The following is a 26,821-nucleotide window of genomic DNA, read 5'->3' on the forward strand; positions in this document are numbered from 1 at the left end:
TACAATAGTTTTAACTTTAGCTTTTGAACCCAAATCTTAACAGCTTTTCCATTTTTTAACTAAGCCCTCAGTAAAAGGGAAATTCCAGTCAATAATTTAACTGAGAGTTTTGTTTATTTTGATCATTTCTCCTAAAGCTGATTTTATTATTATTATTATTAATAATATATATATATATTTTTATAACAAGTGATCATGACTTAGACTGTTTTGTCTGGATTAAGCTAAGCCTTTGTGATTCTCAACAGGCCGTATTTCAAATAGCTGTCGAAATGTGTGAAGGCTTGTTCGTGCGGTGACCTTCTCAGGTCACCTGCGGTAGCTGCGATGCCCCCATTTCCTGCTTCTGTGCGGCTGGCAGAGCCAAGGGCTCTGTACCATAGCGGTCACTGGTCAATTATAAGGAGGATGATCAGGGAAGGGGATTTTTACGAGGCTTATTATGTTGCAAGGAGTTTGTCTCCTTTCGCAACACTTTCATACTGGGTTCCCTCAAGCAAGTGAACATCCAGGACCATAATTTCACCTGAGGGAACCCACATACCCCTGTGCTCTGAGGTTGCGCATAAAGACCCTGCTGTCTGGGCCCTGAGCACAAGGCTGGAGCATGGCCATGCAGCCCTCAGTTGGCAAAACAGGCTTTGGTTCAGGGAGAAATGGGAACTGGGCACTGCTCTGGAGAAAAGGCTGGGGATGGTGCCTGCAGCTGCTGGTGGTGAGGGGCAGGAGCCAGAGGGCTGCGTGGCTGCAGGCTGCTTGGTACCAGGGCCAGGAGGTGGCCACATACGGCAGCAGCTGACAGGGATAGGGAGGAGCAGGTGGAGACTGAGCCTCAGAAAGGTGGGAAATGTTCCCATCTACCATGTAGATGGAAGCTGTTTTATGTTTTTGTGTTGGTTGGAGTTGCGTTTTCACTTTTTTTTCTTTTTGGCCAGGCTGGATGTGGCTCTGGGCAGCATGCTCTAGTGGTTGGCAACCCTGCTCTGAGCAGGTGGGTTGAAACTGGGTGATCTTTAAGGTCCTTATCCACCCAGGCCATTCTATGTTTTTATTTATTTATTTATTTATTATTATTTATTTTCACATGGTGTTTTGTGCCGTCTTCTCTTTGGTTCAAGCTGGGGAAGTATAGTTTTATTTTTTCTGCTTTCTGGGAATGCTAAATCCTGTAAAGTTTGCTCAAGAGAGTTGCAAAGTGATGGTAAGTGACGAGGTTTCAGATGGGCAAAGTTGCCAAGCTGACTGTTTCTGACCAACAGTTAAATATTTTTAGGGAGGTTAAGTATTTCAGGTTAATACCAGGGTACGCAACACTTAGAAATCTTCTTGATCTTATAGTTTTTGTTGTTGTTGTTTGTTTGTTTGTTTCTCCTTATACTCACTGTTGTTTTCTATATTTATTCATTTATACACATATTTATAAGTGTGGGGTTTTCTCCCGGTTTGGTCCTCATTTGTCTTTGTAGGAGAATAAGAAGGTCACTTTATTTGAATACTCAAGGCAATCGTTATCCTAAGAATTTGGCATGACTTTCAAAGAAAAAAATCCACGTGCAGCCATGGAGGCTTTGTCTCTATCTGTTCAGTCAGTCCCAACCAGTAAATGTTGAGCATACCAGAATATTTCAGTCAGAGAGCAAGAAGGTGCACGTCCCCACAGTACTTCCAGTCTTAAAAGGGGTGGTCTTTGGGTGGTGGGATGGGGGGATACACAGGGACAAATGGAACACAGGACGGGACTCAGCCAAAAATTGATTGTAGGCACAGGCAAAGTGAATTGTTGCATAAAGTACTCTCTAGCTTAGTTGCTGCAGAGGGAAACCCATGGCCCAGAAAGCTATTGGCCAGCTAAGTGTGCGGTTTACTGTTGCTCCTACAGGTGGGAGCAGGACTTCTAGAAGTGAGAACTCAAAAGTGGCTGCAGCTGAGGGCAAGGGGCTTGCCGTGACCCTTCAGGGCTGTGCTGCTTGCTTTTTAAAATGTATTTTATCATTCCTTCCCCTCTCTATCTTTAAAGCACTGGTGCTACCACCATATAAGCCTTTTTTTTTTTTTTTTTTTTTTTTGTCCTTCTCTCTCTCTGATAAACTGTGAAGAGATCCATTGCTTTCAGTAATAGCTAAGGCTGGCGAGGCTCCTTTGCCACCACAGGTAAAGTGCTGCTCTCTGTAGCAGTTACTTGTCTGACCAGTACATTCTGTAAGTCAGAGAGAGCTGCAGGCTGTTGTTTTCCCTGTTGCCCAGTAGGGTAGTTGTAGAAAACACAGTGAGGAAAGAAGAGGAGGGGAAACAACACAACACAAAAAAAAAAAAAAAAAAAAAAAAGGAAGCTATGGGAAAATTTTGCAACAAAATCAGACTTACTTCTGTGAATGTATATAGTCATTTAAAAATAGAGATTTTAAGTTTCTTTGCTTACTTCTGCTCTGTGTGAAAGGCTTGATATTGGTATTCAAAGTAGAAGTTATTGAAAGGAATGCCCAAGAAGGAATTGCTTGGGATATCTGTTACGAGAAGCTCTTTCTGGTGTCAAAATAGGATAGATTTTTGTTTGTTTGTTTGTTTTGTTTTGTATTTTTTGAGAGCCCTGCTGCACAAATATTTTGGTATCCTAAACCACTTAGTAGAAAATATTTAAGTAAAACTTTAAGTAAACTGTTGTTTATCTCTGTAACTGTTGTCTTGAACTCTGTGTTTTAAATTCTACTTTGTGTTTTAAAACTGTTCCTCATGTTTTATCCATTACTTTTCATAACTGTATACTTGCAGGCATTTTGCTGTGGTTAATTTGAGTGAGGTAGCATACTCTTGTATGTATATATTGGTAATCCTTAAAAGTTCTTTTAGCTGCTGTCTCATTACCATAACTTTACAAGGTTATGCCTTAACAGTATGAATCTAAGTCCCATTTATATTTGTGTGCTGTTGAACTCCTTACTGAAAAGATCTTAATATGATTTTGTCCACAAAGCCTCTTGTGGACAGTCTTTCACCATTATGAATGGGAGACAGTTTCAAGAGGCATTTCTCTGTTTTATTTGTAATTATTGTATTCAAACTCTCCCTCTGACTGTGTTTGAATTGCTACTATAACCATTGTCCTCGTGGTGAAAGATAAGTGTAATTTTATGATTATACTGTCTTCTATGAGAATTTTTTTCCCTCATCATACTTGTGACATGACAAATCTTACTCCTTTCTCTTCTACAAAATTTAATTATACAAATAAGTGGTTCTTTGTTTCTGTTAAGAGGAATGAGCTTTGCACTATGGGCTATTGTACCCTGGGTTTTTTATTCTCAACTTTACTCTCCTGCAGTCAGGAAAAAGGTAGTGTTTAAGTAATTTTTCTCAACAGTTTCTTGCTATGGTTTCCCCTTCTTCATGTGACCTTCTTCTGTCTCTTCTGCTACAGAAAGACAAAGAACTTCAGAATGTATTGGACAACTAATTGAGTTTTTATTTTTCTTCCCATGCTTAAACTTAAGCCTCTAGACAATTAAAAAAAAATCAAATGTGAAGAGACGAGTAATTCCTTATAAGTAGAAATGCAAGAGAGATCTCTAAATTTAATCTTTCTTTGATTAAAAAGGATGGATTATTTTTCAGGCTCAGTCTCATAATCTGTAAAATCTTTGTTATCGAGGGTGATTTTTTGGAGCTTCAGGGGATATCTTTGCTTCTACTTTTATGAGCCTTATTTTGTTAAGTAGTTCATAATATGAAAGATTATTTACATTGAAGCTGCCCTGTAATTGTTAAGAATAAGTCTGTTGCAAGATAAAAAGTGAGTAAGTGTGGAACATAAACCTATATTTTTGTTACTTTAAGGATTTGGAAGAAATGCTTATGTGTTTGTGCATATTTTGTAGAAGACGTGCGTTAGTTTAAGATTAATTTGCATGAAAATCTATGAACATGACCACAAGTGATATTTCTCTCCACATCCACCTTGAGGTGACCGTGTTCTGGAGGTTCTGTATCTTCAGAAAAATGTATAAGATGCAAATTGCTAGTAGTGTGTCCAAAAGCTTGACTAAGATAGTCAGAGTTTGGAATGCAGACAGCTTTAACAGCTGACTGCTAAATTGTATTGCCTGTTAAAACATTTTTTTTCCTTTCTTTCCTCGTAAAATCAGAGAACTGTGTGTGTGTTTTCTTTGGTGTTTTTTTTTCTTTCTTTTTTTTTTTTTTTTTCTCTGAGTGTTAGGTCTGACTTGGGTAGGGTGATAAAGAATAAAAGTGCTGTGTTATGGCACTTTAATACCATGTTTAGAGAATACTTTGGTAATTGCCCCAATCTCTCTTTATTTTATTAGTTAGCTATATAGGGGAATTTTATTACCACAGGCTTTATACTTACATTATATGTAAGTATCATTACTTACAAATTATTGACAATCTTCATTTACTCTGAGATTCCCTCTTTTTTTCTTTAAATTTTGTTCCTACACAAAATGTTCCCGATCAAAATCAAAAACACAAAATTACTGAAGAAGTTTGTATTCCAGGAGTGTTGGATAATGAGTAATGCAAATTTAGTGTCTTGTTCAGTCAGTACACTTACAAGCTGTTCTTGCTAGAAATATTAAAATTTGTCTAAGAACTGCTGCTGAAGTACTTCATTTTTTTATTATTTTTCAAAAAAGTCTAGATATTTAAAAAATATATGAGCAGATACAGTTCATGCTGAGGTCATGTTCAGTGTTATTGCCCTATTAGTGTTAATAGTAGGCGGCGATCAGTCTCCCTACTGCTGCTCTACCTCCAGCCTTCCCCCCTTCATTCCCCACCTCATCTCTTCCAGTATATTCCTGTTTCGAGTGAAACTTTAGGCTATTTCTGAGTACTTACCAAGACTGTAATCCTGATGTTCCATAGGCCTTTCATAGGTGATATGATGAAAAATAAAGCTGTAGAGTTGGTATGGTTATTGACAAAATCCTCTTAAATAAAAAGGTGGGGGGACAGATGGACTGTTGACCCCAGAAATCAGTGTCAGTTATTCATATTCAAGGAATTGACTTATTGTCTCCCAAACTAGCTGCCACTTTGTTTTAAATGTCATGTAGAGAATGCTGTAAGTTATGATAGAAGCCATGAATACAAACTATTGTTGAGAGGAGAGTCTGTGTTTGGCATCGAGGACTCAAGATACAAAATCCCTTTGTGCCTTCCAACCTCAGGCCAACTAGAGAACGGGGTGATTCACATGCTCATGAATTTCTGAAGTCTCCAAGTATGATGCTTCTCTAAACTGATTCATCAGAAGAAAAGTGGATATTCTTGCCAGGGTTTTACATACTAAAGCACTTACTTAATTCCCAGATATGAATAAGACAAATGTGGTCTGAAACTTGATCAGTTCTTGGTTCTGTTCCTTCAGTTGGAAATATGTATGAGGAATGCTAAGTGACAGCTTGAAGCTTTATTTATGATGACTTGCCTTAAAAGAGAAGTCAAAAACATTTTGCTTTCTCCGATTCTTAAAATAAAAATCATTTTCCTTTTATTTGTTCTTTTCTTTTATGTTTGTCTAGAGTTTAATCAAACAAAAACAAAAACATTGTGACTGCTTTGGCTGCCTTAGGTGTAATATATTTTTAATGATATTTCTTCAAATGTGGCTTTTTAAACTTATGGCTATGATAATTTAAATGCTTCCTGACTTGCAGAGTAAGTATTTGCAAATTGAACAAGGGACATTTTGTTTTCCATAGTACTGTAGACGCTCTGTGAATGCATAGATATTACACTCTGTCAGGTGAAAATGCAGAGTATGCTAACTTTGCTGTATTGGTACATACTTTCCTATAATCACGTTGTGCTATTTGTCAAATGTGGACTCCTCTATTGTCACATAAGCAATTCCAATTAAATTGCTGAAAAAAGATTAGCATTCATGGGCAGATCACTTGTCCTCTTGATTTACTTGTTCTCTGTCTCTCTTAATATTGAATATGCTGGGATGCTTATCTTCTGCACTAAATTGTATGTCCAAATATAAGAACCTAAATTCATCTTGGACTAGTTTACTGTCTAAATCTAAATGCTTGGATGGAAGAACAGCCTTCAGAAAAAACCGGTGTTTTTGTGACGTGTCTGTCCTGTGAATGGGTTGGAAGGTGTGCAAGTTCATAAATAAAAAATAACACAGAACAGCACTTGTTAACATTCAGTAATAACTGAACTGAAGGTAAAAACTATGTCTGGAGAATGAACACTACCTGTGTCGATGTCAGTTGGAATTTTACAATTGACTTCAATAGGAGTTGTGTATGCAATGATACATGTACATGTAAATACATGAGTTGTTTTGGATTAGTTAATGGTGTATGGTAGTTAACGGAGACATTTATAGAACTTTTCATTAGGGCAGAAAACTTGCTTATTTATTGATATGATTGGTATATGCTAAACATATACCAATATTACTATCAATTTATATTACGAAAATCATTTTCCCTCATTTGAAAGTAGCTGTTTTTCATTCAGACATCATATTCAATTATAGTACTAAAACAAAGTCCCAAGTGAAGTCTCAAATCAGTTTTTACTTTCACAACAATATACAGCTCTGTACGTTGTACCACACACCTCAATAATTTAGAGCAGTTGTCAGTTTGAGAACTTTATCTTCCACTTCAGAAAGCAGAAACAATAACGATTTATGGGCTTCAGCCTCAAACTGCAGCAGTTCTATCACTCCAAAGTCCTATAATTCTGCGGTGTGTGTACATGATCAGTACTGTGAAGTATGCTTGGATATCGTAAGACTTAACTTTATTTGATGTTAGCAGTAGGAGAAAGAAATTGGATTTAAATTAGTTTTTATTAATTAATCTCTGTTGCCTCTTTATATTTATGACGTGTTGGTACAAGGAGTAATATTTTCAAAAATTGATTGGAAATTTAAAATTTTTGATTAAGTTTGCACATTTCAAGTCTGTTTGGTGCTTTTCAAAGTTATGCTCACCAATACCAGCCTGGCCTAAACTGTTTCATACGTGTGTATGAAAATGGCTATCATATAGTTAGATAAAGTATGTCTGAGGTGAGTGAGTATAAAGTCTTCTCAGCGTTGTGCTCAGATTGTTGTAAAACAATATAGCAAAAGGATTTGTCATATCAAAGCCAACTTTCATGGCTGCATGCTTTTTGTACTGTATTGGTCTGTGGAAAAAAAAGGGGGATCTTTGCTGTACAAGAAATGAAAGAACCAATGCACTTTTGTCTTGGTTGTAATAATCTCATATGCTTAAGCAGAAAAAGTGGTGAGAATTGACTTCTGCCACTGAAGTGAAGAACATAGATTCTCAGTGGTTAGGAGAATGTGTGCCAAGCTGGAGTATTTACTCATTTAGCTCATTAGCTCTTCACTAAAGAAAATAAATCTAAAACTACTAAATTATGCATTGCCATTTGTTTGTTCATATTTTTTTCTATGGGGCAGCCAAGTACTTTTCAACTCGGCTATGAGAATAGGGAAGGAATCACAAGGAGTGAGATTACAAGGAGTATATGGTATTTGTGGATTGATTTTAGGAGTTGTTGATTTGATTAGGAGTGTACAGCAAGAGAATAAAATGAGGTAACTGTGAAGGGCTGTGTCTAGTCCCACATTTGGTGATATTTTAGTATTTTATACTTATTTGATGATAAAATTATGGTCTCAGGCTTCCTGCATGATCGAGGCATTAGTAACTGCAAGTGAGAATTTCATTTTATTTTTTCATTGTACCTGCCCTTCTTGTTATTAGATGACGCTTTTAATTACGGTTAATTGAACACATGACAATGACTAAAAGTATAGTTGTAAAAAAAAAAAAAGTTCCCACTTCCATTATATAAGACAAATACCTTACTGGATCTTGCATGCAATTAAAATATACAGATTCTATGTAGCTTTGAAATATTAGTTACATTTTTTTGTATTTGCCAATGACCTAAAGCAGGCCATTAATTACGAGAAAATGAATAATTTTCTAATTCATTCTGGAAGTGCTAACTTCACAAATCCAAAATGCAGTTTTGTATGGTCACTGTATCAGTGATACCAGCTTCTTGAAAAAAAGTAGTACCAGAATGGAAAATTACTGCTGACAGACTTGATGGTCACAGTGCACTTAAAAAGCACTGTCTCTTTGCTTTGCTGATATTGTTATTTCTTCTTACATTGCAGTGATGCATCGTCACTGGCCCTCCAGTACTGTTAAATTACCTGCATTCATATGACTTTTTTATTTAAGTAAATCTTGCGCTATTAGGAATCCTCTGTAGCTAGAGGAGAGGTTTTGCTAGACTTTTCGTTAATAATAATGACTTGTCTTATTTCGCTTCCACTCACATCTGTGCATCTATGCATGTTTTTTTTTTTTACCTGTGTGTGTGTCTGTGTGTGGTGTTTATTTATTTATGTCTTCCCCCTGCTTCTGTGTTTTGTTGTTGTTGTTGTTTTGTTTGTTTGTTTTTGTTGCTTTCTGTCTTACACTCATATGTAAATGTACCGAAGAGTATATGCTGAATTCCACTAATAATTATTCTGGCTTTTGAACAAGAACTTTGCTTAGTAAGTACTTTCTTAAAAGATTCAGAAAACACTCTGTAGGTAAAACTGAGGCAGCTTAATAAAACAGCACTGTTATGACACAATACAATTTATTGTACGGATTGAAGAGTTATTTTTTTTTTGCATTGCATTTTTCTGACCTGTAAGGTCCATAAAACAATTCTTACTGTGAGGACTTGTAAATATTAATAAGAGCCTTACAGCACTTAAAAAGAAAGCCTGTGGGCAAAATATGTATTTGATTTTGTCAGATTCTTTGCATGTGATTTGATAGATCTTCTATTACAATTCGCTTTTTCAGGGTACATGGGTCAAGATGGGCACTTGGGATCGTGCGAAAACAAGTACTGCGGTCTGGGTAGACACTGCGTTGTGAACGGGGAGAGTGGCCAGGCTGAGTGCGTCTGCATGGAGCGCTGCAAGCTGCATTACAAGCCGGTGTGTGGCTCTGACGGAGAGTTCTACGAAAATCATTGTGAAGTGCATCGCGCTGCCTGCCTGAAAAAGCAAAAGGTCACCATTGTCCACAATGAAGATTGCTTTTTTAAAGGTAAGTGTGGCTGTACAAAACACTGCTATTGGTTACGTGTTTTCAAGCAGTTCATTTAAAGTATTATAGAGGCTGCATTGAATGTACAACAGTTAAATGACTCAGGAAGGTAATACCATAAGTATGTTACTCCAGAGACATCTTAGGGATTTTTTTTCCTTTGTATTTGTACTTAGTGCTATCTATGAACACCCTTTTTAATCCGAATAAACCAGATTTCCTGTTGGGATCAATCCATAGCAGTTTCTTACAGATGTGGCAGTTGACCACATTCTTCTTAACGTACTTACAGTCCCAAATCCCAAAGCACATTAATCTCTCTTGCAGCAAAAACAGAATTTAAGATTCAGAGGGGTTTGGTAAGGCTGGAGGACCTGTATTTGGTGTTGAAGTTGATGAATAGGTAGACTGGCAGCTAATTCATGGCTAAACGGGTCTTGCTCACTTTGAATTTGGACAATCAAGTTTAGTTGTGTATTTGCCAAAGCGTGCAAGTTAAGCTGCCTTTCCATCTATTGAATTCTGAGAGATGCCAGCCTGAATGTTGAGAGATGTACCTTTGTATGAAACAGCTTATCATACTGAATTGCAACTTGCTCTGTTTTTATGTATTTTGAGCACACCTTGTGGTTTCCTGGAACTGTGCCAACACGGACCTTGATTATGTATGTTTAAGTTTTTGGGCAGATTTGTAGTGTGCTGTTACTGGTTAAAACAGACAGATGGCTTTTGGAAAAGAACAGTTTTGAATAATGCAATTTTTAATGACTCTACCTAGGGGTTGAATTAATTTATATTCTTTTTAAAGGCTGGCCTATTTTGTTAATGTTTTTTATAAGCGGAGGATATAGTTGCATTCTCAGTAACAGAAAACCTGAACTACTCAGTAGAACAAAAATTTGCATGAGCATTAGCTACTTTCACCACAGAAAGAAGGCTACTGAAAATATTTCACTTAAATGAAATTAATCTTTCTTAGATTCACTTACATTGTTATATTCCATCTAAATTTTAATCAGAATTTTCAATGATTTATTCTGGTATAATGTTGTTCAAATGGAATCAGTTTAAAAAATTTCAAAAATTATCTTTTTTTACACTACATTTGTTGTTAAGGAGTTGGCATTTAAATGAAATGTAACTCTTTACTAAATCCAAGCATTCCAGGTTATGCATACATCTTAATACCTTTTTGTTATAACAAAGGGTTTTGTAGTAGAACAGAATAATAATAATAAAAAAAAACTTAATGTGGACACTGTAGAAAATTGATGCATTGTCACAATATATATAGACTTTGAATAGCTTATGTCCTGAGGTAGCAGAAAATTAAAATTTAATTTTAGGATCATAGCATATGTCGCTTGTAGGGAATGATTTGTGCAATAATAAAATATGGATGTTTCTGCCTCGTGTCTCAAAAATCACAAACTTTTTTTTTTAACTGAGAATTATGTTTTCCTAAGTAGATTTAAAAAAAAAAAAAAAAAAAAAAAAAAAACAAACAACAACAGTTTTAGATGATACAATACTGAGAGAATAAATGACAGTAATGAACACAAGTGTTTAAATTTATGTGGCTAATTTCAGTTCTTCAGTAGGTGATACACAGTACAAATAAATTCAGAGCATGTTTGTGAAAAATTAGCGCTGCTTTTTCTGAGGGGGAAAATGTGGCAAGATTTATTTACTGATATAGAAATTGAGGCAGTGCCTTAGCTAGAAACATCATCAAAGTGCTGCCTAAAGTTTTGTTAGCTGATCTTAACATTTTAAATTCACCACATTAGTTTCATGTGTACTGTAGTGGAAAATGGAGTATCTGAATGATGTTCAACTTCAGGCAGCTAATTTAGACAGTGGATTAAAAAAGTGGGTTTCTCCTTTTAATCAGTGACAGTCCTCAGAAAAGGACTAGGGCACCCAGCTGACTTCCTTAGAATTATCTTCTGAAAACTATTACTTATAAAGATGCTAAAAGTATTGTAATTTGGATGCTGTATCAAAATGCTTACAGTTAGTATAAAATATTTCATTTTATCTCCTTTTTCTTATTTTATGGTGCCTTCAGTGGTGTTAAGCAGACATGGCTGGGGCAAGTTTTTTCCTTCATTTTGTTTGGTATATACAGACCTTATCAATGTCAAGTTTTGTTTTAGTAACTTCAGCTCATTTGTTGCTGTAGTACAGCATGGTAATGGCAGCATTGTTGCCATTTATAACTACTGCATGTGTTCTCCATCACTCAGTTCAAATCAATTTAAAGTGTGACTCAAGTTACTTCTTTTTCAAAATGGTAGGTATTATTTCCTTCAGCCTTAATTTTCTTTAATGCTATCTTGTTTAACTTCTTGAGGGCTGAGTTTTGCGTGGTGACTTCGGGCTTACACTTGAGGTATCTTCTATGTACTCGAATCTCGCGGTATTAGTACCTGGAGTCATCTGTACTGTAAAAGAAGATTCCAAACTGTGTTCACAAGGATCCTTTCAAGACATTTTTGAGTTAGTGACTAGTAGGCTGTCTTCAGTAAGGCCAAAGTACTGCCAGTTACCAGGTCAAAAGCATTAAAGAGCCAATAGAAAATACCCTCAACAGTGAAATTCCTAGATAGAAAACGTGAACCCCATTGCCATTGGTGTTGTCAGAAGGGCACTGACACATGACTTATAGTTTAGCTAGCATACTCTAGCGCAAATGATTTCATCTCAATGTCTTGCTTATGAGACGAGAATGTTTCAAAAAAGATTTTATATTCAGAAAACAAACATACCTGAGCATTCTTTCACAGAATTATTTAAAAAGAATGAGCCACTCTGAATTGGTGGTGCAGGAAGATGAATAGGTTCAGTAAGTACACAACGTGCCATTATATGGTGTCAGTGGTCTCTGACAGCAGTGACTCCACATATATTTGTTTGCACAACTTCATGATTACAGATTACGCTTTGTATGCTATTGCTAATCAGGTGACTTCAGATCATGCAAACATGCACTTAGTAACTTGATTTTTATTTTTTAAATTTCATCTAGTCTAAAACTTATATTTGCCTTCAACGTTTAGCTCACATTTTGGGTTTCAAATCCTCATACTGGGCTGATTTTCTTGCAAGGAAAATATTTCTTTAGGATGTAAGTTTTAGACTGGGCATTGAGCTCAAGATCAGAAAAGATGAGAAATATTACATATTAAAGTAGTAAGCTTATTATTAAACATTTTAGTATTCTGTGATTGGAAAATAATATTTCACAAGCAAATGTTCTGTCTACCTGATTAACATCATAACAACAGTTAAAATCTATGAATACTGAAACAAAGTTTTATTACTGAATGATTTACAGTACTAGGTTTGTTTACACTGGAGGAAAGTGGGTTGAGGAGAGACCTCATTTCTCTACAGCAACCTGAAAGGAGGCTGCAGCAAGAAGGTTGTTTTTCTTTTCTGATGTGACAAGTGATAGGACATGAAGAAGCAGCCTCAAGTTGCACCAGAGGAGGTTTACATTGGATAAGAGTTTCTTCATGGAAAGGGTGGTTAAGCATAGGAACAGGCTTCCCAGGGAAGTGGTGGAGTCACCTTCCCTGGAGGTATTTAAGAGATGTGTGGATGTGGTACTTAGGGACATGGTTTAGCAGTGGACTTACTAGTGTCTGGTTGATGGTTGGACTTAATAAAGCCATATAATAATGCAATAGCCTGCAGAAGAGATCTAGAACTTCTTGGAAGAAAAAGAAACTTGAATGATGAGCCAAGGCAAATCTGGTATTTGACAGTGTGAGCTGGGAAGTCTGATATGCTGCTACCATCCTAATTTGGCACTGCCTTCGTTGGCTTGCTGACTACAGTTCTACAGCTGGGTGGTTTCCACATGCTCTGCTTCCAATGACTTGGCTGTTCTTGAGCCATGCACTTTGTGTTTCAGAGCAGTTTAATGTTTTGTTGGGAAAAAAGAAGTTAGACCATCTGGCTCACACTGCACTTCATACTGTTAAAGAACCCCTTCCTGGCCATCACCAAGCATAGCTTTAACAAGCCCCAGTGGGTAGCAATTCAAATGGACCAGAACTGCTTTACTTGGTGCCTCTGCCACTGCTCCATGAAGTCTCAGCATGAAATAATGGTTTTGTGCCTAACTTAGAAGGCTGGAGCCATTACTTTTCTTCCTGCAAGTGTGTCCCCAAGAGGGACAGCTGCAGCTCCAAGCCTCTAAAAAGTTTTGTTGAACTTTTGTATAAACTACCAGGGGCTGAATGGCCTGCATGGGAAGTCCAATAGGTTTCAGTTATGTCTGCTTTTTGTGTTAACTTCAGTGATTTGATTTTCCTAAATTCAGGCCAGTAAATCTAAACAGGAGACTAAAAATTCCTCATGACATAGTTAATTTTGTATTTTCTTTGCACCATGAGCTTCTAGGAGATTTTCATATGAAGTGTATTTCTATGTATTTCTATACACAGCAATACACTCAGTCATTTTGGCAAATTGCAATTTAATAGGAGTTCTCAGGAATGTAACACATACGCCTCTGTACTATGACTTCTATAGAATATTGCTAGAATAGAAGTTATTTCATACATAAACTTTAAAGTAACTTCTATATCTTTTTTTCTCATATTAATGCTTTATTTTCTTTTTTTTTTTTTTTTTTTTTTTTTTTAATTTGGTCTCACTTTTCATTTGGTGGGATTTATAATCAGTTCAGCTGTCTGTAAGCTTAAGATTTCTTTGTCCCACTACTAAAATGTCTAGGTTTCTGAGGACTGTTACAATAGAAACTTTGGTAAGAAAGTCTGCTGCTGTTACTGAGTTGTGCAGAGCAATGAGGATAAGAGCAGATTATGCCCCTACCCCTTTTGGATTTGTTCAAACTGGATCACAATAAGTATGACTGAAAGTATAAAATGGCTTATGGGGGATATGAATGAGGCTTACAAAATCATCAGGGCATGCTGATGGTAGGTATGAGGAAAATTTGCCTTCTATTCTAATAAAAGAACAAAAATGAAGAAAACACAAGCACGTTCAAAACTAACTTTTTACAAGTTTACACAGCAGGTCTCGTGGGTAAAAGCAGCATAGGATTTCATAATCAGACTTTGCAGCTACTAGGGAAAAGCATGTGGGTTTATTTTGTGAATTTTCTGATCTCGTGATTAGGGGAGGGGAAAACCATTTAACTATGCTGTGATTCAGTGGAAGTGAGTTGAAGTGAACTAGATCCCAGCAATAGCTGGCAGAAGAGATCTAGAACACCAATCTAGCCTTCCCAGTGGTTGCAACAGTATTTGTCCAAAGATAACTTTCTTGTGATCTGTGTGCTAGGAAAGTGTGGTCCTAAGAATACTGGTTCCTAAAATACTGACATGTTCATTTAGAAGCACTGATGCCTGTGTTGTCTAATTTGATGTTTATGTACTCCAAAAGCAAACATTAATCTCTGTCATTTTATCGGTCTCACTTTAGGAAATATTTAATCTTTAATACTAACCTTGACTATCCACACTTAATGGTAATCTGTAATCACTTTCAAAAGAGATTTAAGATATGTTAATAAGATTCTGTTGCAGTATTTTCATTGCAAGAGAAATTCTTTCAAAGGTGTTTCTTTTGCTCTGTGGCTGTCAGCTGGCTTCTCTAATTAAGTTCTCAAAACATCATTATTAAAATCTTTCTGAAAGCCTGAATTCCTGAAAATAGCATACAGCCTTAAGTTTGCTGCTGATAAACTGTTAAGCTTCAGCTATCACTCCAAAAGTATGTTCTGCATAAACTGGATTATGAAAAAAAAAAAAAGAAAATATAAAAAAAGAAAAATATTTCAGAACTCTGTCAGAAGGATAGGGGATGAAGAAAGGCTTGATCTTAAACTGTAAAGCTTGACAGAGCACAGCAAGTCTTTGACTTGTATTTAGTAATTCAGCCCATAATCTACGTTTACATTAGTGCAACAATGTTACAGTTTAACTGGATGTAACAAATTTAATGAAGTTCTGAAGTATGTTTTCATGCAGGGAATTGCATTTGCTCTTAACTATTCACAGTAGTAACAAATCATTCACAGAGTGTAAAGAAAAAAAATCACTGTTTTGTTAATGACAGGTAAATAATTAGTTTATTTCAGTATTTCCTGTTGAATGTTGTAGCCAATGGAAAACTGCTTCTTTTTTATTGTTCTATGAAAAAAAAATCTAAATTTTAGCACTGCTCCTCTAGCCTACTATTCCCACTTGCTTTATTTCCTCAGTTCAATTGTCATGAAATTTGGAAGATTGTCATTGTTTTTCCACAAGCATCTGTTCAAGATTTGTCACAAACTTCTCTTAAATTGCTCCAAATTGTCTTAAATTTCTTAAGTTGTTTAAACTAGCAGAAAGGCAAGGCCTACATATAGAAGAATATCTGCTACTGGATCTGCAGAGTGAAATAGGGTGGAAGATACTTGAGTACATGCTTAATTTAAAAACTAAACATTCAGCACATCCTGTGTTCATTGTTGGCAATACTCTACCACTTTACAGCTGAACCCCAAACTCTACTCTCTTTTTTCCTTCCGTTTGGATTAAATACAGTGTAGGATGGGACAATGACTAGCCTCAAACACTTTATAATTTTTTGACTGGCCAAGGACATACTGCGAAGGCATCTCTTATTTTCAGCAGCTGGAACAGCCTCAATCCATGTGTTTTCATTCCTTCACTACTAGAATAAATGTGCTAATAAACTCTAACTGCTTATACATTCTGCATTCATATAGAGATAAGGAATAACTGTTCTCTACTTAATCCCTGTAAAAAACAAACAAACAAACAAAAATTAATGAAGTTTGAAATTGCTTGTAGGATGTTGCTGCTGTTTGTTAATACCTAAAGAAACGTGTGTTTGTACATAAGACATTTTAATTGGTTGAAGAATGCTTTAATTTTTATTTTTTTTTCTGATTCTAGGAATGAACTAGAATCAGTTGAACCTGTTCAAAGAAACCTATGTTGAAAGCTGCATTGTGAAGCCTCCACTGAATCAGACTAGCAATATTTTAAAGGATTCAGATTGTCTATTTTCTTAGTGTCTGTAGCAACCTATTTATGATGATTTACTTAGACTGTAGGAGCACGAGGAATTTCAGTGAAACTACATTTTTTTTTTTTTTTCCCCCCCCTGCAAGTAAATGGGGGAGGGAGCTTGGGAAAGAAAAAAAGTAGTTTGAGTGATTTTTGGCTTGAAATGGAAATGCTGTGTTTGCATGAGCAGTTTTACAAATGATTACAACTCCTACATACATATCAAATATAGTGCAGTAGTTCTCCCAGATTAGTGTACGTGGATATTTAGTAGAAAAAGATAGAACCTTGAAATCTCTCTCATTAGAAGTGCATATATTGTTCATACTTTCTCTAAATTGGGTTATTTTTAGCCTTTTAATGCAATGAAGTGCTTCATTCATGGTCTTGTCTTTTGCAGTACCAAATACCGTGCAAAGCTCAAGTTTGCATTTCAATTTGCGTTTGGCTTACTACTGCAGCAATAGCTAAGTGTCCTTTATGGGGCAGAACGTGTGCAACTATCTGTTTTGTCATTCCTTCCACACAGGGGACATTGAAGGGGGAGGGACTCTTTAGGACTGATAGGAGAGTGTAAAGGCATGAGCCAACAACATTCCCTTGCTGGAAAAAAAAAAAAAAAAAAAAAAAAAAAAAAGCTAGTGGTATAGTGGTATTCTGGGCTGCGTTAGGCAGAGCCTTGCCATCAGGTGATGGAGAGAGGTGCTCCTTCCCTTCTGCCCAGCACTGGTGAGACCGCGTCTGGAGTGCTGGGTCCAGGTCTGGGATTCCCAGTACAAAGCATGGACTTAATGGAGTATGCCCAGCAAATGGTCACAAAGGTATTTAAAGGATTGGAGCATCTCTCGTATGACAGGAGGCTGAGAGATCTGGGGCTGTTCACCCTACAGAAGGTTTAGGGAAGATCTTACCAATGGTTATAAATACCTGAAAGGAGGGTATAAAGAGGATGGAGCCAGACTATCCCCATTGGTGTCCAGTGGCAGGACAAGAGGCAATAGGTACAAACTGGAAGATGAGGAGTTACATCTGAACATCACAAGACTCCTCTTTACTGTGTGTGTGTGTCTGAACATTGGCACAGGCTGCCTACGAAGGTCCCAGAGTCTCCCCATTGGAGATCTTCAGAAGCTGCCTGGACGTGGGTCTGGGCAGCCTGCTCTGGGTGGCCCTGCTTGAGCAGAGGTTGGACCAGGTAGACCCTGAGGTCCTGCCTGCCTCAGCCATCCTGTGATTCTGTGAATGGGCATATCTGAAAAACACCCTCACTTGGACATGTTCTACATGGTTTTGGAGGGTCAGCCAATGGTGCACCGTGATCTGTTTCAGCCACTGGTTTCCAGTACTGTCAAGGGAGTGACTGCGTGTTCTCCAAACTTAAAACTTCTTGCTGCCAGCTATAATTCTCTGTAATTGTTCTTACCTGATTAGGTTATTATTAGGGGGACTACGGTATAATGAAGATCGTTACACAATAAAGCAAGCAATTCAACCTTCAGTCATAATTTTATTATAAACAGAGGAATCCTAGTCTTCAGGTGGGCATTTAAGTGAGATATATTTTTTTTCATACAAAACCAAAGCATAATGTTAAATCAAACTGGTCTGTGGAATGAACACTTCTTAAAGTTTTAATTAAAATCATATCAGGATTGTCATTAGGTCTTGAAAAATTGATGGAATGTATTGCTGGCCTTTAAAAATCATTAGCAATTGGATACATATACAAGGCAGTGGCATAATATAATTCAAGGTGGCTAATATATGGTATACCAACTGAAAAAAAGCAACAGATTTTCTCCATTAATTCTGGAAACAATTGGGTACGCAAAAATGATCATAAACATAAATTTCTGAATCCAGCAGCTTAAAACTGGTGGAAGAAGTAAATCTACAGTGGATAAAACCTACCAGATAAAAGCTGCTGCTTGTGGTTTGCCGTTTCTTTCTCCTTTATCATAGTATTGTGGAAGTATTTGTGGATCATAGTAAACAAAAAGCTATGAAATTAATGTTTTTCTATTAAAAGAAAGCATAGTGTCATAGTGGAACCTGAAAAATGGGATATGGTTCAAAGTAGCAATCAACACAATTGGCAATTCTTAATTCAGGCATCGTTCCATCAGTTTGTACACGAGTTGTAGATTTTTTTTAATACTTTTTGGAATCTACAGGAAAGAGCAGAATACAACTAATGAAATGTAAGAGAGTCTCAAATTCTTGCTGGATCACAGCCTAGTGATAACTTACAATTTTCCCTTTGCTCTTCCTCATTTGATGTTGAGAACGTACTGTGGCACAAGATGATGATGATGACTTCCCTCCACCACCATTCATGCTTGCATGAATGTGAAAAACAACCAGAAAATAATTAGCTTTAAACTGGTTATAATAGAAGAAGACTTGGGCTGTATACTCTGCTAAATATGTGCTAATATTTGTCCCAGATTGGGAAATAGAATAGCCAAGGCAGCACAGTTTTAATGAACATTGTAGCATATGTATTCTCAATACTGTTAGGACTTGCCAGTTTTTAGATCGAAATCACAAAGATTTGCTACAGATATAAAAATATTAATATTTACAATATCTTTGAATGTTTTTACTTTTCACAGAGAAACTAAATTGTTTAAAGTAATGAGATTAGAAAATGTTTTCAGTGTCAGTGGACTTAGCAAATGCACTTCTAATACTCAGGCATAGAATAAATTAAATTTGATAAATCGGGCAATGAAATCTAATTAGATCCTTTAGTTTTCTGTTTATATGGAATTACATTGATATATTTCAAAATTGTTGAAAGCAAACAACATAAGTAAAGGAAAACCTGTTACAACAAAAATAGGTTAAAATGTAGCCCCAAGAAATAAGCTAAAGTAAAATTATACAAAACATCCACTTGCTATGAATGATGTTCAATATTTTTGTATTTTTGTTTTGTGCTTGTGTTGGCCTTGGGTGCAGTTAAATTCTGAACTATATACTGCCAGGAAAGTTTGTCTCCCTCAGGGCTGGAGCAGATGGTGGATATATTTTCTTTTTCTTCTTTTCACCATTTACAGACCGTGACTGCTGAATCTCTAGAAGAAAGTGTTTTTGCCAGAGAAAACTGCTGATGTTGGCCTTAAACCAGTAGGGTTCTTGGCTGTATTCTTGACAGGGTTACTACTAAAGCTCCAGGTAAAAGTGAAGTGTATTGAAGTTTTGCTAGTAGCAGTATTTTAAGGCAGATTTGATATCTGGTTAATAATGTTAGGTGTGTAGAATTAAAAAAGTTCTACTTATTATTTACTAGCAAGTTTTAATTTTTATTCAGCCTTTTTGTGTCAGGAAATTTTGCTTGTGTGAGGAAGTTATCAATTTAGTGTTTCCAAGTAATCACTTTTACTTCAGTTAAAAGAATAACAATCTTCTAAATCCGTAGGGAATCTTAACTATTGTCAAAAATACAGAATTTACTTGTACTCATATGATTAATGTCCCCTGGAGAATGAAAGAAAATCAATCTTGAAGTTGAGTAAAAGAATAAGTCTTATATATTGGGGGGAGGGGGGGGAAAGAAAAAAAAAAAAAAAAAGGAAACAAAATCTGCAAGTGAGAAAATACCTTTTCAGAGTTAAATACTAATTACGGTCAAGAAGTTGTTTCGTTAGTGTTTGTAAATTTAAGACAACTGCTGAATGGACCATTTCTTTGTTATTTTCCCATTTCAGCTTCCCTTTGAAAAAGGTCCTTGCCATTCGAATGGAACATAAAGATGTTTATTGGTCCCTAATGATGCAAACTATAGTTGTACAATCATCATTTTAGAATATGAGCTCTGTGTTCTCTTAGATTTGTTGTCATTTTATCACAATTGTAGAAGCATCTTTAAGTGTATTTGCTTTAGCAGATGGTGAATGGCCACACTGGGAATATATCCATCTTTTTTTACTGTATGATGAAGTTTTAAAGCAGATCTTTTAGCTACGGTAGCTAGAAAAAACATACTTCTGTAATAAACATTGTAGGGTGGGAAAAATGGTCTAATTTTGAAGTCCTTTATGCTGGACAAAGGAAATCAGTATATACTAGATACATGAGAATACATGACATGCTATAAATACGGAAAAATGCTAATGTTTTCTTTAATCATTACAGTATTTTTAAATTAAATATATATATATTTTTAAGAAATTTGAAATCATGCGTTTCATCTCTTTGTGTAAAACAAATAAACAAAAAAAAAAAACACCCTGAGTGCTCTGGGGGGTGGAGGGAAAACCCTTCCAGTCCATACAGAGTTTCCTCTGAGACTGTCATTGCCATGAATTCCAGGCCTGATGCAGGCCTTACTGCTGAAGCTAATGAAAAGATTTCCACTGACTTCAGGTTCAAGAATAAGCAATATATTGCAAGCATGAAAGATATGAAAGGGAGTCCAAAGGACAAAATACTGGGTTTTAAGTCTGAAAGGAATGAACCTTTAAAGCAAAATAGAATGAGAGAGTAAATTGGAAAATGTAGTTCTACTGAAGCCATGCTCTTTGTGCAAAGAATGTGATGCTCTTTCTTCTACAATTTGCAATTTAGGATCAAGTTGATGCTGTGAAGTGTGATTTGTAGATCATTAACTCAAAGACTTGAGTTACCCATGTGTCTTTCTTGGTAATTGTAGTATTCAAATGGAGAGTGTAGAAGAACAGTAAAGAACAACAGTAATGGGATACATAATTTCAAGCAGTTTTCCAGGTCTCCTGGCTTGAGTGTTAGCTTTAAAGGTGAGAAGAAATATGGCAAAATGCCTGTTCTAAATGGTTAAAAAAAAAAAAAAACAAAAAAACTTTACTGTAGGCTTTTAATAAAGCTGGCTAATATGTAGCCATTCCTGTGACATTAAGATCCCTGAACCTTTTCCAGAGGTCTTGGGTTTGTCTTCAATTTTTTTTTTTTTTTTTTTTTCGTGTGTGTGTGTAGGAAAGTTACTTTTAGGTAGCTCATTAACAAGGAATAGCAGAGGGCCAGCAACAATGGTCATAAGGCATAGAGCACCTATGTACTGAGCTGGGGGGCTTCCTGCCAGTATACTTGGGGATCTTCATCCCCCTACCATGCAGGAATCTTGCCCTGATTTCTCCCTTTCCTGCTTTCTGGCTATCTGGCTCAATTTTCCTACTTTGTAGGCTTTAGAAATTTCACAGTTTAATTTTATTTATTTATTTATTTATTTTGCAATGGCCTTTTAAAAGTATTATTAAATACTTTCAATTGTTAACATATTTTTAAATACTTCGAATACTTCCGTTTTAATTATTCAGGAAATTCTGCTGCTTTGAAAAGTAAAAAGACTTGCTTTGTTTAGTGTTTGTAGAGAATATGCACTTGAAAAAAAAAGGAACTCATTACTTCATATCTCGGTGATTCTTTTCTTAGCTTTACGTAGTACTGTTTATATTAGACTAGCAAGTAATGCTGGAAAAATAATAATTAAAAAATGCATTTCCATTAATATTTTGTTCTGTATTGGCTTATGATAGTGTACTGTCCTGTTCCTAGGCAGCAGAAAGTCTTCGTAGACCAAGGAAAGAAAGACATTACTAGGCTAAGTTTTGAGTTAACAGCAGTTGTGGTGGAAGCCCAGGAGAAGTAGAGAGAACTTCATAGTCTATGTTTTGTTCTGCTCAACTGAAACACATAGTGATAACAGCTTAAAACCTGTACTTATTTTTGTAATTCAGAGGTAAATGAGCACAGCATGTGTAACCATTGTTATCTTGCTGTTGTCTTGCTATCTTCTCCTTAACACCCATATGTACATACATATGTAATTTTTATTTATGTGTCTAACTTTAATGTCAATCAAAAAACTGCCCACCTTCCCTCCAAAATAGTGGTTAAAAAGATGAAAAATATAGATCATTGCTTCATTTTCTTTTCCTGTATTCACAAATAGTTGTGGTGGCAGTGTGGACATTTTCAAGTGTCATGGGTTTTGAGGTATGCACCTTCCTATTTCATACTGTGAAAGATCTGTGGATGGGGCCAGCTCAAGGTGCCCTTTTGGTATACTAATTTCTGGAAGACAAAGATCTGTTGATGTGGACTAAAAAAAGTTGTTTCCCTGAACAGCTTTTTTTCCCTGAATGGTCTTGTACAGGCAGTCAAAGGATTGATACTTTGGGACGCCTCATGGCTAAATTTTCAAACTACGTCTATTAAAAGAATATTTTTGTGAGTTGTAAGTAAATGCTTAACCAATCATTCTGGACCTTTAACTGAAAATAAATTTTAAAAAATGAACTGCAAAGTGACACAGATAAATTTCTAATTTTGCACTTGTTTTTGTTAAACTTCAGATGGTGTTTTACTCTTATTTTGACAGAGAATGGGGCTCTGAAATGATAATTTGATTGCAAAGAAAATTTATTCAGTGTTCACCTGACAAATGGTTCAATATTTGTGGTATTTAAATGATCTTTTGTAATGCATTATTTAAAGACTTGTACTTTCAGTGCAGAAGGCTGAGTGGGATATTGTTATTTCTAAAAGCCAGAGGAGAAATCACAGAATAAAGGATCTTAATTCTCTGCATTTTGTGTGAGAGAGAAAGTGAGCATACATAATCACCCAAGGGATGTGGTGTATTACAGCAGAGTACGATGTGTTATTGGAGTGCCAAGATGTGACTGGACAGGGAGCTACATAATCCTATTTGGGCTCCCTTTACCATTAAATTTTGGACCAGGTGCTTTTTTGCATTCCCTTCCAACCTGGGCTGTTCTATGAGTCTGTGTTCTATAGTACTATTAGTAAAAGTTAAATACCTTAGTTTTATTTGCTAATTGGACTAGCAGTTCACAAAAAGTTGAATGCAATTTTATGCAAACTTATGTAAATAATTTACAGGATAGTTCACTCTCAAAATTAATCCATTATCACTTTGAAAATAACAATTTAGAAACAGTATTATATATTAAAAAAATATATATTTGCCAAATACAATCAAGCAAACAAAAAAAACAACGATAATAGAGCTTGTCTTTGTATAGAGCTGAATAAATGCAATACTACAAAGCTGGGGTGATCAATCCATACCGCATGAGTAGTAAAGCCCAATAACTCTCCAGAAATGACAGGAACTTAAATTTCTTCCTTTATAGGTCCATAAAAAAAGGAAAAAAAGTTTGTTCACAAAAAGCTCCAAATAAGAGTTACATATTTAGAGCTAAAAATCCATCTTTTCACCACTAACCACAGACTATTATTAAGCAGGAGATATAACGAAGCCACGTTTCTGAGCAATTAAAAAGCGAGTTATTAATAATATACATATATATACATATAATTAAGTTCATGAGTTTAGGTTGAAAGAGAATAGAAGGAATAGCTGGTCTTTTGTCTACTAATTTTAGCATGCTATTTTACTTTTTGCTTTGCAGTACACTACCGCATTGCCTGGTTATTGGGAATGTAATGTGGGATTTTTTTTTCATGTATTCCAAATGATTTGCATTAATTCTTTTATTCTATTTATTTTTTGTCCTATTGTTTAAGGCTTGCTATGCAACCCTTAATTCTGCTTCTTTGAAGAATGATGTTGTTTTTACACATTTTCTTTCAGCTTTGTTTTTTTTTTTTCTTTTACCTGTGTCTTAAAGTCAGTACCTTATTAGAGATACAGAATGAATACTTTTTCAAAAATTCAGTGTATTTGCACCTTGGGTTGAAGTGAATGGAGCAATAAGTGCTTGGTTACTTTAGACATCTTATCTTGAATACTCAGTTTGTGAAATAATGTCAGTGAGTGACGATGTTTTGGTTTTAAGCTTACTTCTTCATCTGTTAAACTGGAAATATCGAGTGTTCTAGATGCTTATTTGTTAATGAGTATTAAATGCATGCAATTTTCTCATCAGATTTGCATGCGTGTTATGCCTTCAGCTTTAACTCAAACATTTCTTAACTTCAAATAATTTACTGTTCGGCCATAGTATTTGTCCTGTTTCTTTGATTCAGTAGGGGAGGTAATGGGAGGTAAACAGGGAACACCTCGGAAGCTCTCCATTGCAGGTGCTTGGGTTGCTGTAAAGAGCTTAACTGGGTACTGGCCTATGTGGTCCCAGGGCCCAGTTTTTGCTAATTAACACTATCTTCTGTAATACTTCTAATAGGGAAGATGAATCACTTGTATTTAAAAAAAAAAAAAAAAAAAAAGAGCAACCAAAAACAAAACCCAAAAACCTATCAGGCTGGAATTCCTGTCAAGACAAATCTGATACAGCTGATACATTGGGCATTTTGCTGTTTTCCTTGGCATAAAAAACTCAGCTGCTCCAGACTGTGAATTGGCTGCCTGCCTTCTGCCCTTGTTCTCCCAAGTCTCCATCACACTTGTGAGATCAGCAGTATTCAGTCATGCCAGAAAGTATCGTGAGCTGGTGATGCTGGTTTAAAGATGATTTCTCTCAATACCAGATTACGAGGTTAAAAAGTATTCTAAAATCAGAGGCTTTGCAATAACGCAGGTATTTGTAGTCTGCAATCATTATCACTTATTATTGCTTCTTTAATTTTGATATATGAAAAGTGAGCTACCTAACGATGATCTCTGAGGGCTTAAAATCGGCAGCTGCTCCTTGATTATTTTATTTTTTCCCAGTACCTGTTCACAGGAGCAGTGGTAGACCCATGGGTGGCTTTGAGCAATAGTTTCTCTTCTAATCAGAGCTGTAGAAAAAAAATAAAATGAAGTGATCTGTGGGCAGTACAGGCTGTAAAATTATCTAACAGCAATTTTCTTCATTTCTCACTTACAGCTTTCCTAGCTTAAGGTGTGGAGGAAGGTTCCCTTAACTTGATGAAATGTACTTCACCCAACTGACTTTGATAGGTTATTAACCATTTCAGAATGAGCTGGGGTCTCAAAAGTATTCCTGAATGCAGAGGGGATTCTGTACACAGTTTTGTCTGTTTGTTTCAGCAAATCAGTGTGTATTGATGTTCAAATTAACACATTTTTAACATTGAATTTTTAGTGTATGCACAGTTTAAATACTCTTTAATTGGTACTCTTGGAAGGAAAATATTTATCGCCTCAGGTGTCTGAAATGTAGCCTCTGTTACAATTGCCAGGGGAGCGAATTGTGTTCTGTCCTTTGAATTCATGTTCTTGTTGGTAATTGAGGAATACTAATGTTCACTAGAGCATAAGGGTCATTTAAGGATCAGGTAGAACTAACATTAGTTTGTGATGAAACAGGACAGGGATTGTGATTTGCTGAGGAATGCCATTTCCTTTTGACAGACTTCATAGGTTTCAATCTAGAAAAAAATCAAGTCTACTGACACGTCTTGTGGGTTTTCTTTCCTCCTTGAGAGATTGTCCTAGATTGAAATTTTTTTCTCGTTGAATTGCTTAAGGGATCTGTTTTCTGTCCTGAAGAGGATACAGTTCCATTGTGTGGAACTACCTTTATGTTTTGTGGAATAATATCCTGCAGAGATACTTCACTGAATCTGGGAATTTTATTATTCTGCTTTGTTTGCATTTTGAAAACTGCATCAGTGAGTTATTTCCCTCTTTTACATGGCAAGTGTGACAGCTGAGACAAATTGCTGTAGCCTCTGTATTCTGTCATTAGTATTCAGGATCTGCTTGGTCTTCCTTGAAGTCACCTTGGTCAAGGTTTTACCTAAGGTTCAGCCTGCATATTTTTCTCTCATCTCCATCAGAGCCCCTATGGTTGTAGAAGGAATTGTAATGCACTGAGATTTCAACAGTGGACTCATTTTGTTGTGTAAATTGTGAGTTTTCTTGTTTTGAATTGCCGTTTGTAAGGCACTACTTGCTGAAGCCCAGGTTGCCTACCTCATTTCTTTGTATCACTGTATGCACCTACCTGATGAAGAAAATTCATAGTTTGTAAAACAAATTAGCCCATATTTATTTGTATTATTTGTATGTATATTGCTTGTATACATACACATTCATAAATGAAACTAGTTCTATATTTACGTATTTATTAAAAATAAAAATCTACAGGTTATATGTGGTTGCTTAAAAAAAGATGGGAAAAACAAATCTCACAAGTTCCTAAAGGAAATAATGAAAATTGTTTCATTCCTTCTGCCCTTTTTTACCCTCCACTCTTTCATGCTCAGTGTCCAGAAGCTGCCATATTATACCACTTCCTTTTACTAGATACCTGTTTGTTATGCACTTTCTTATATCCAAAGGAGGGATTTATTTAAAGTAACCTTGACAGTTTCTCCTTCTGTTGCTGAGATTGAGTTTCCATCTCTCTGTTTTGAATCTCTGCAGGGAATGTTTTCTTCAGCATGAACACTAAATGACCAGTTGAGACTTGCCTATGGAAAAAAAAGATGTTGATGATCATTTCTGCTTACAGTAAAAACTGGTCTGCTCAGGGCAGCGTTTTAAAATGTTTTGGAGATTTGAATTTTCTTGACTGCTAATAAGATACAGGAAGAAACATCAAATTGCTTTGGGATGTATTTCAAAGTACAGACATTTAATAGTATTTTAACTCCATTTACAGACAATAGCACCATTTTCTTTCTTAATAGAAAAGAAACCTCTTAAAGGTAGAAACCTATCAATTGAACTATTTTCAATTTTCTCCACTGACATCCAGTATCAGCTCA

At 35.9% G+C, this 26,821-nt stretch overlaps 1 protein-coding gene across 1 annotated transcript in view; it reads left to right on the forward strand.

Moving 5' to 3' along the window:
- Positions 1–26,821, forward strand: part of FSTL5 (follistatin like 5) — a gene marked incomplete at its 3' end in the record, with an annotated part of 350,355 nt that overhangs the window by 146,011 nt on the left and 177,523 nt on the right. The window contains exon 4 of the mRNA XM_082758605.1: positions 8,871–9,119. Coding sequence (XP_082614731.1) covers positions 8,871–9,119 — 249 coding nt within the window. The remainder of the gene's footprint in view (positions 1–8,870; positions 9,120–26,821) is intronic.

This window comes from Aythya marila (genome assembly GCF_965140915.1).
Source record: "Aythya marila genome assembly, chromosome: 4".
NCBI classification, from domain to species: Eukaryota; Metazoa; Chordata; class Aves; order Anseriformes; family Anatidae; genus Aythya; species Aythya marila.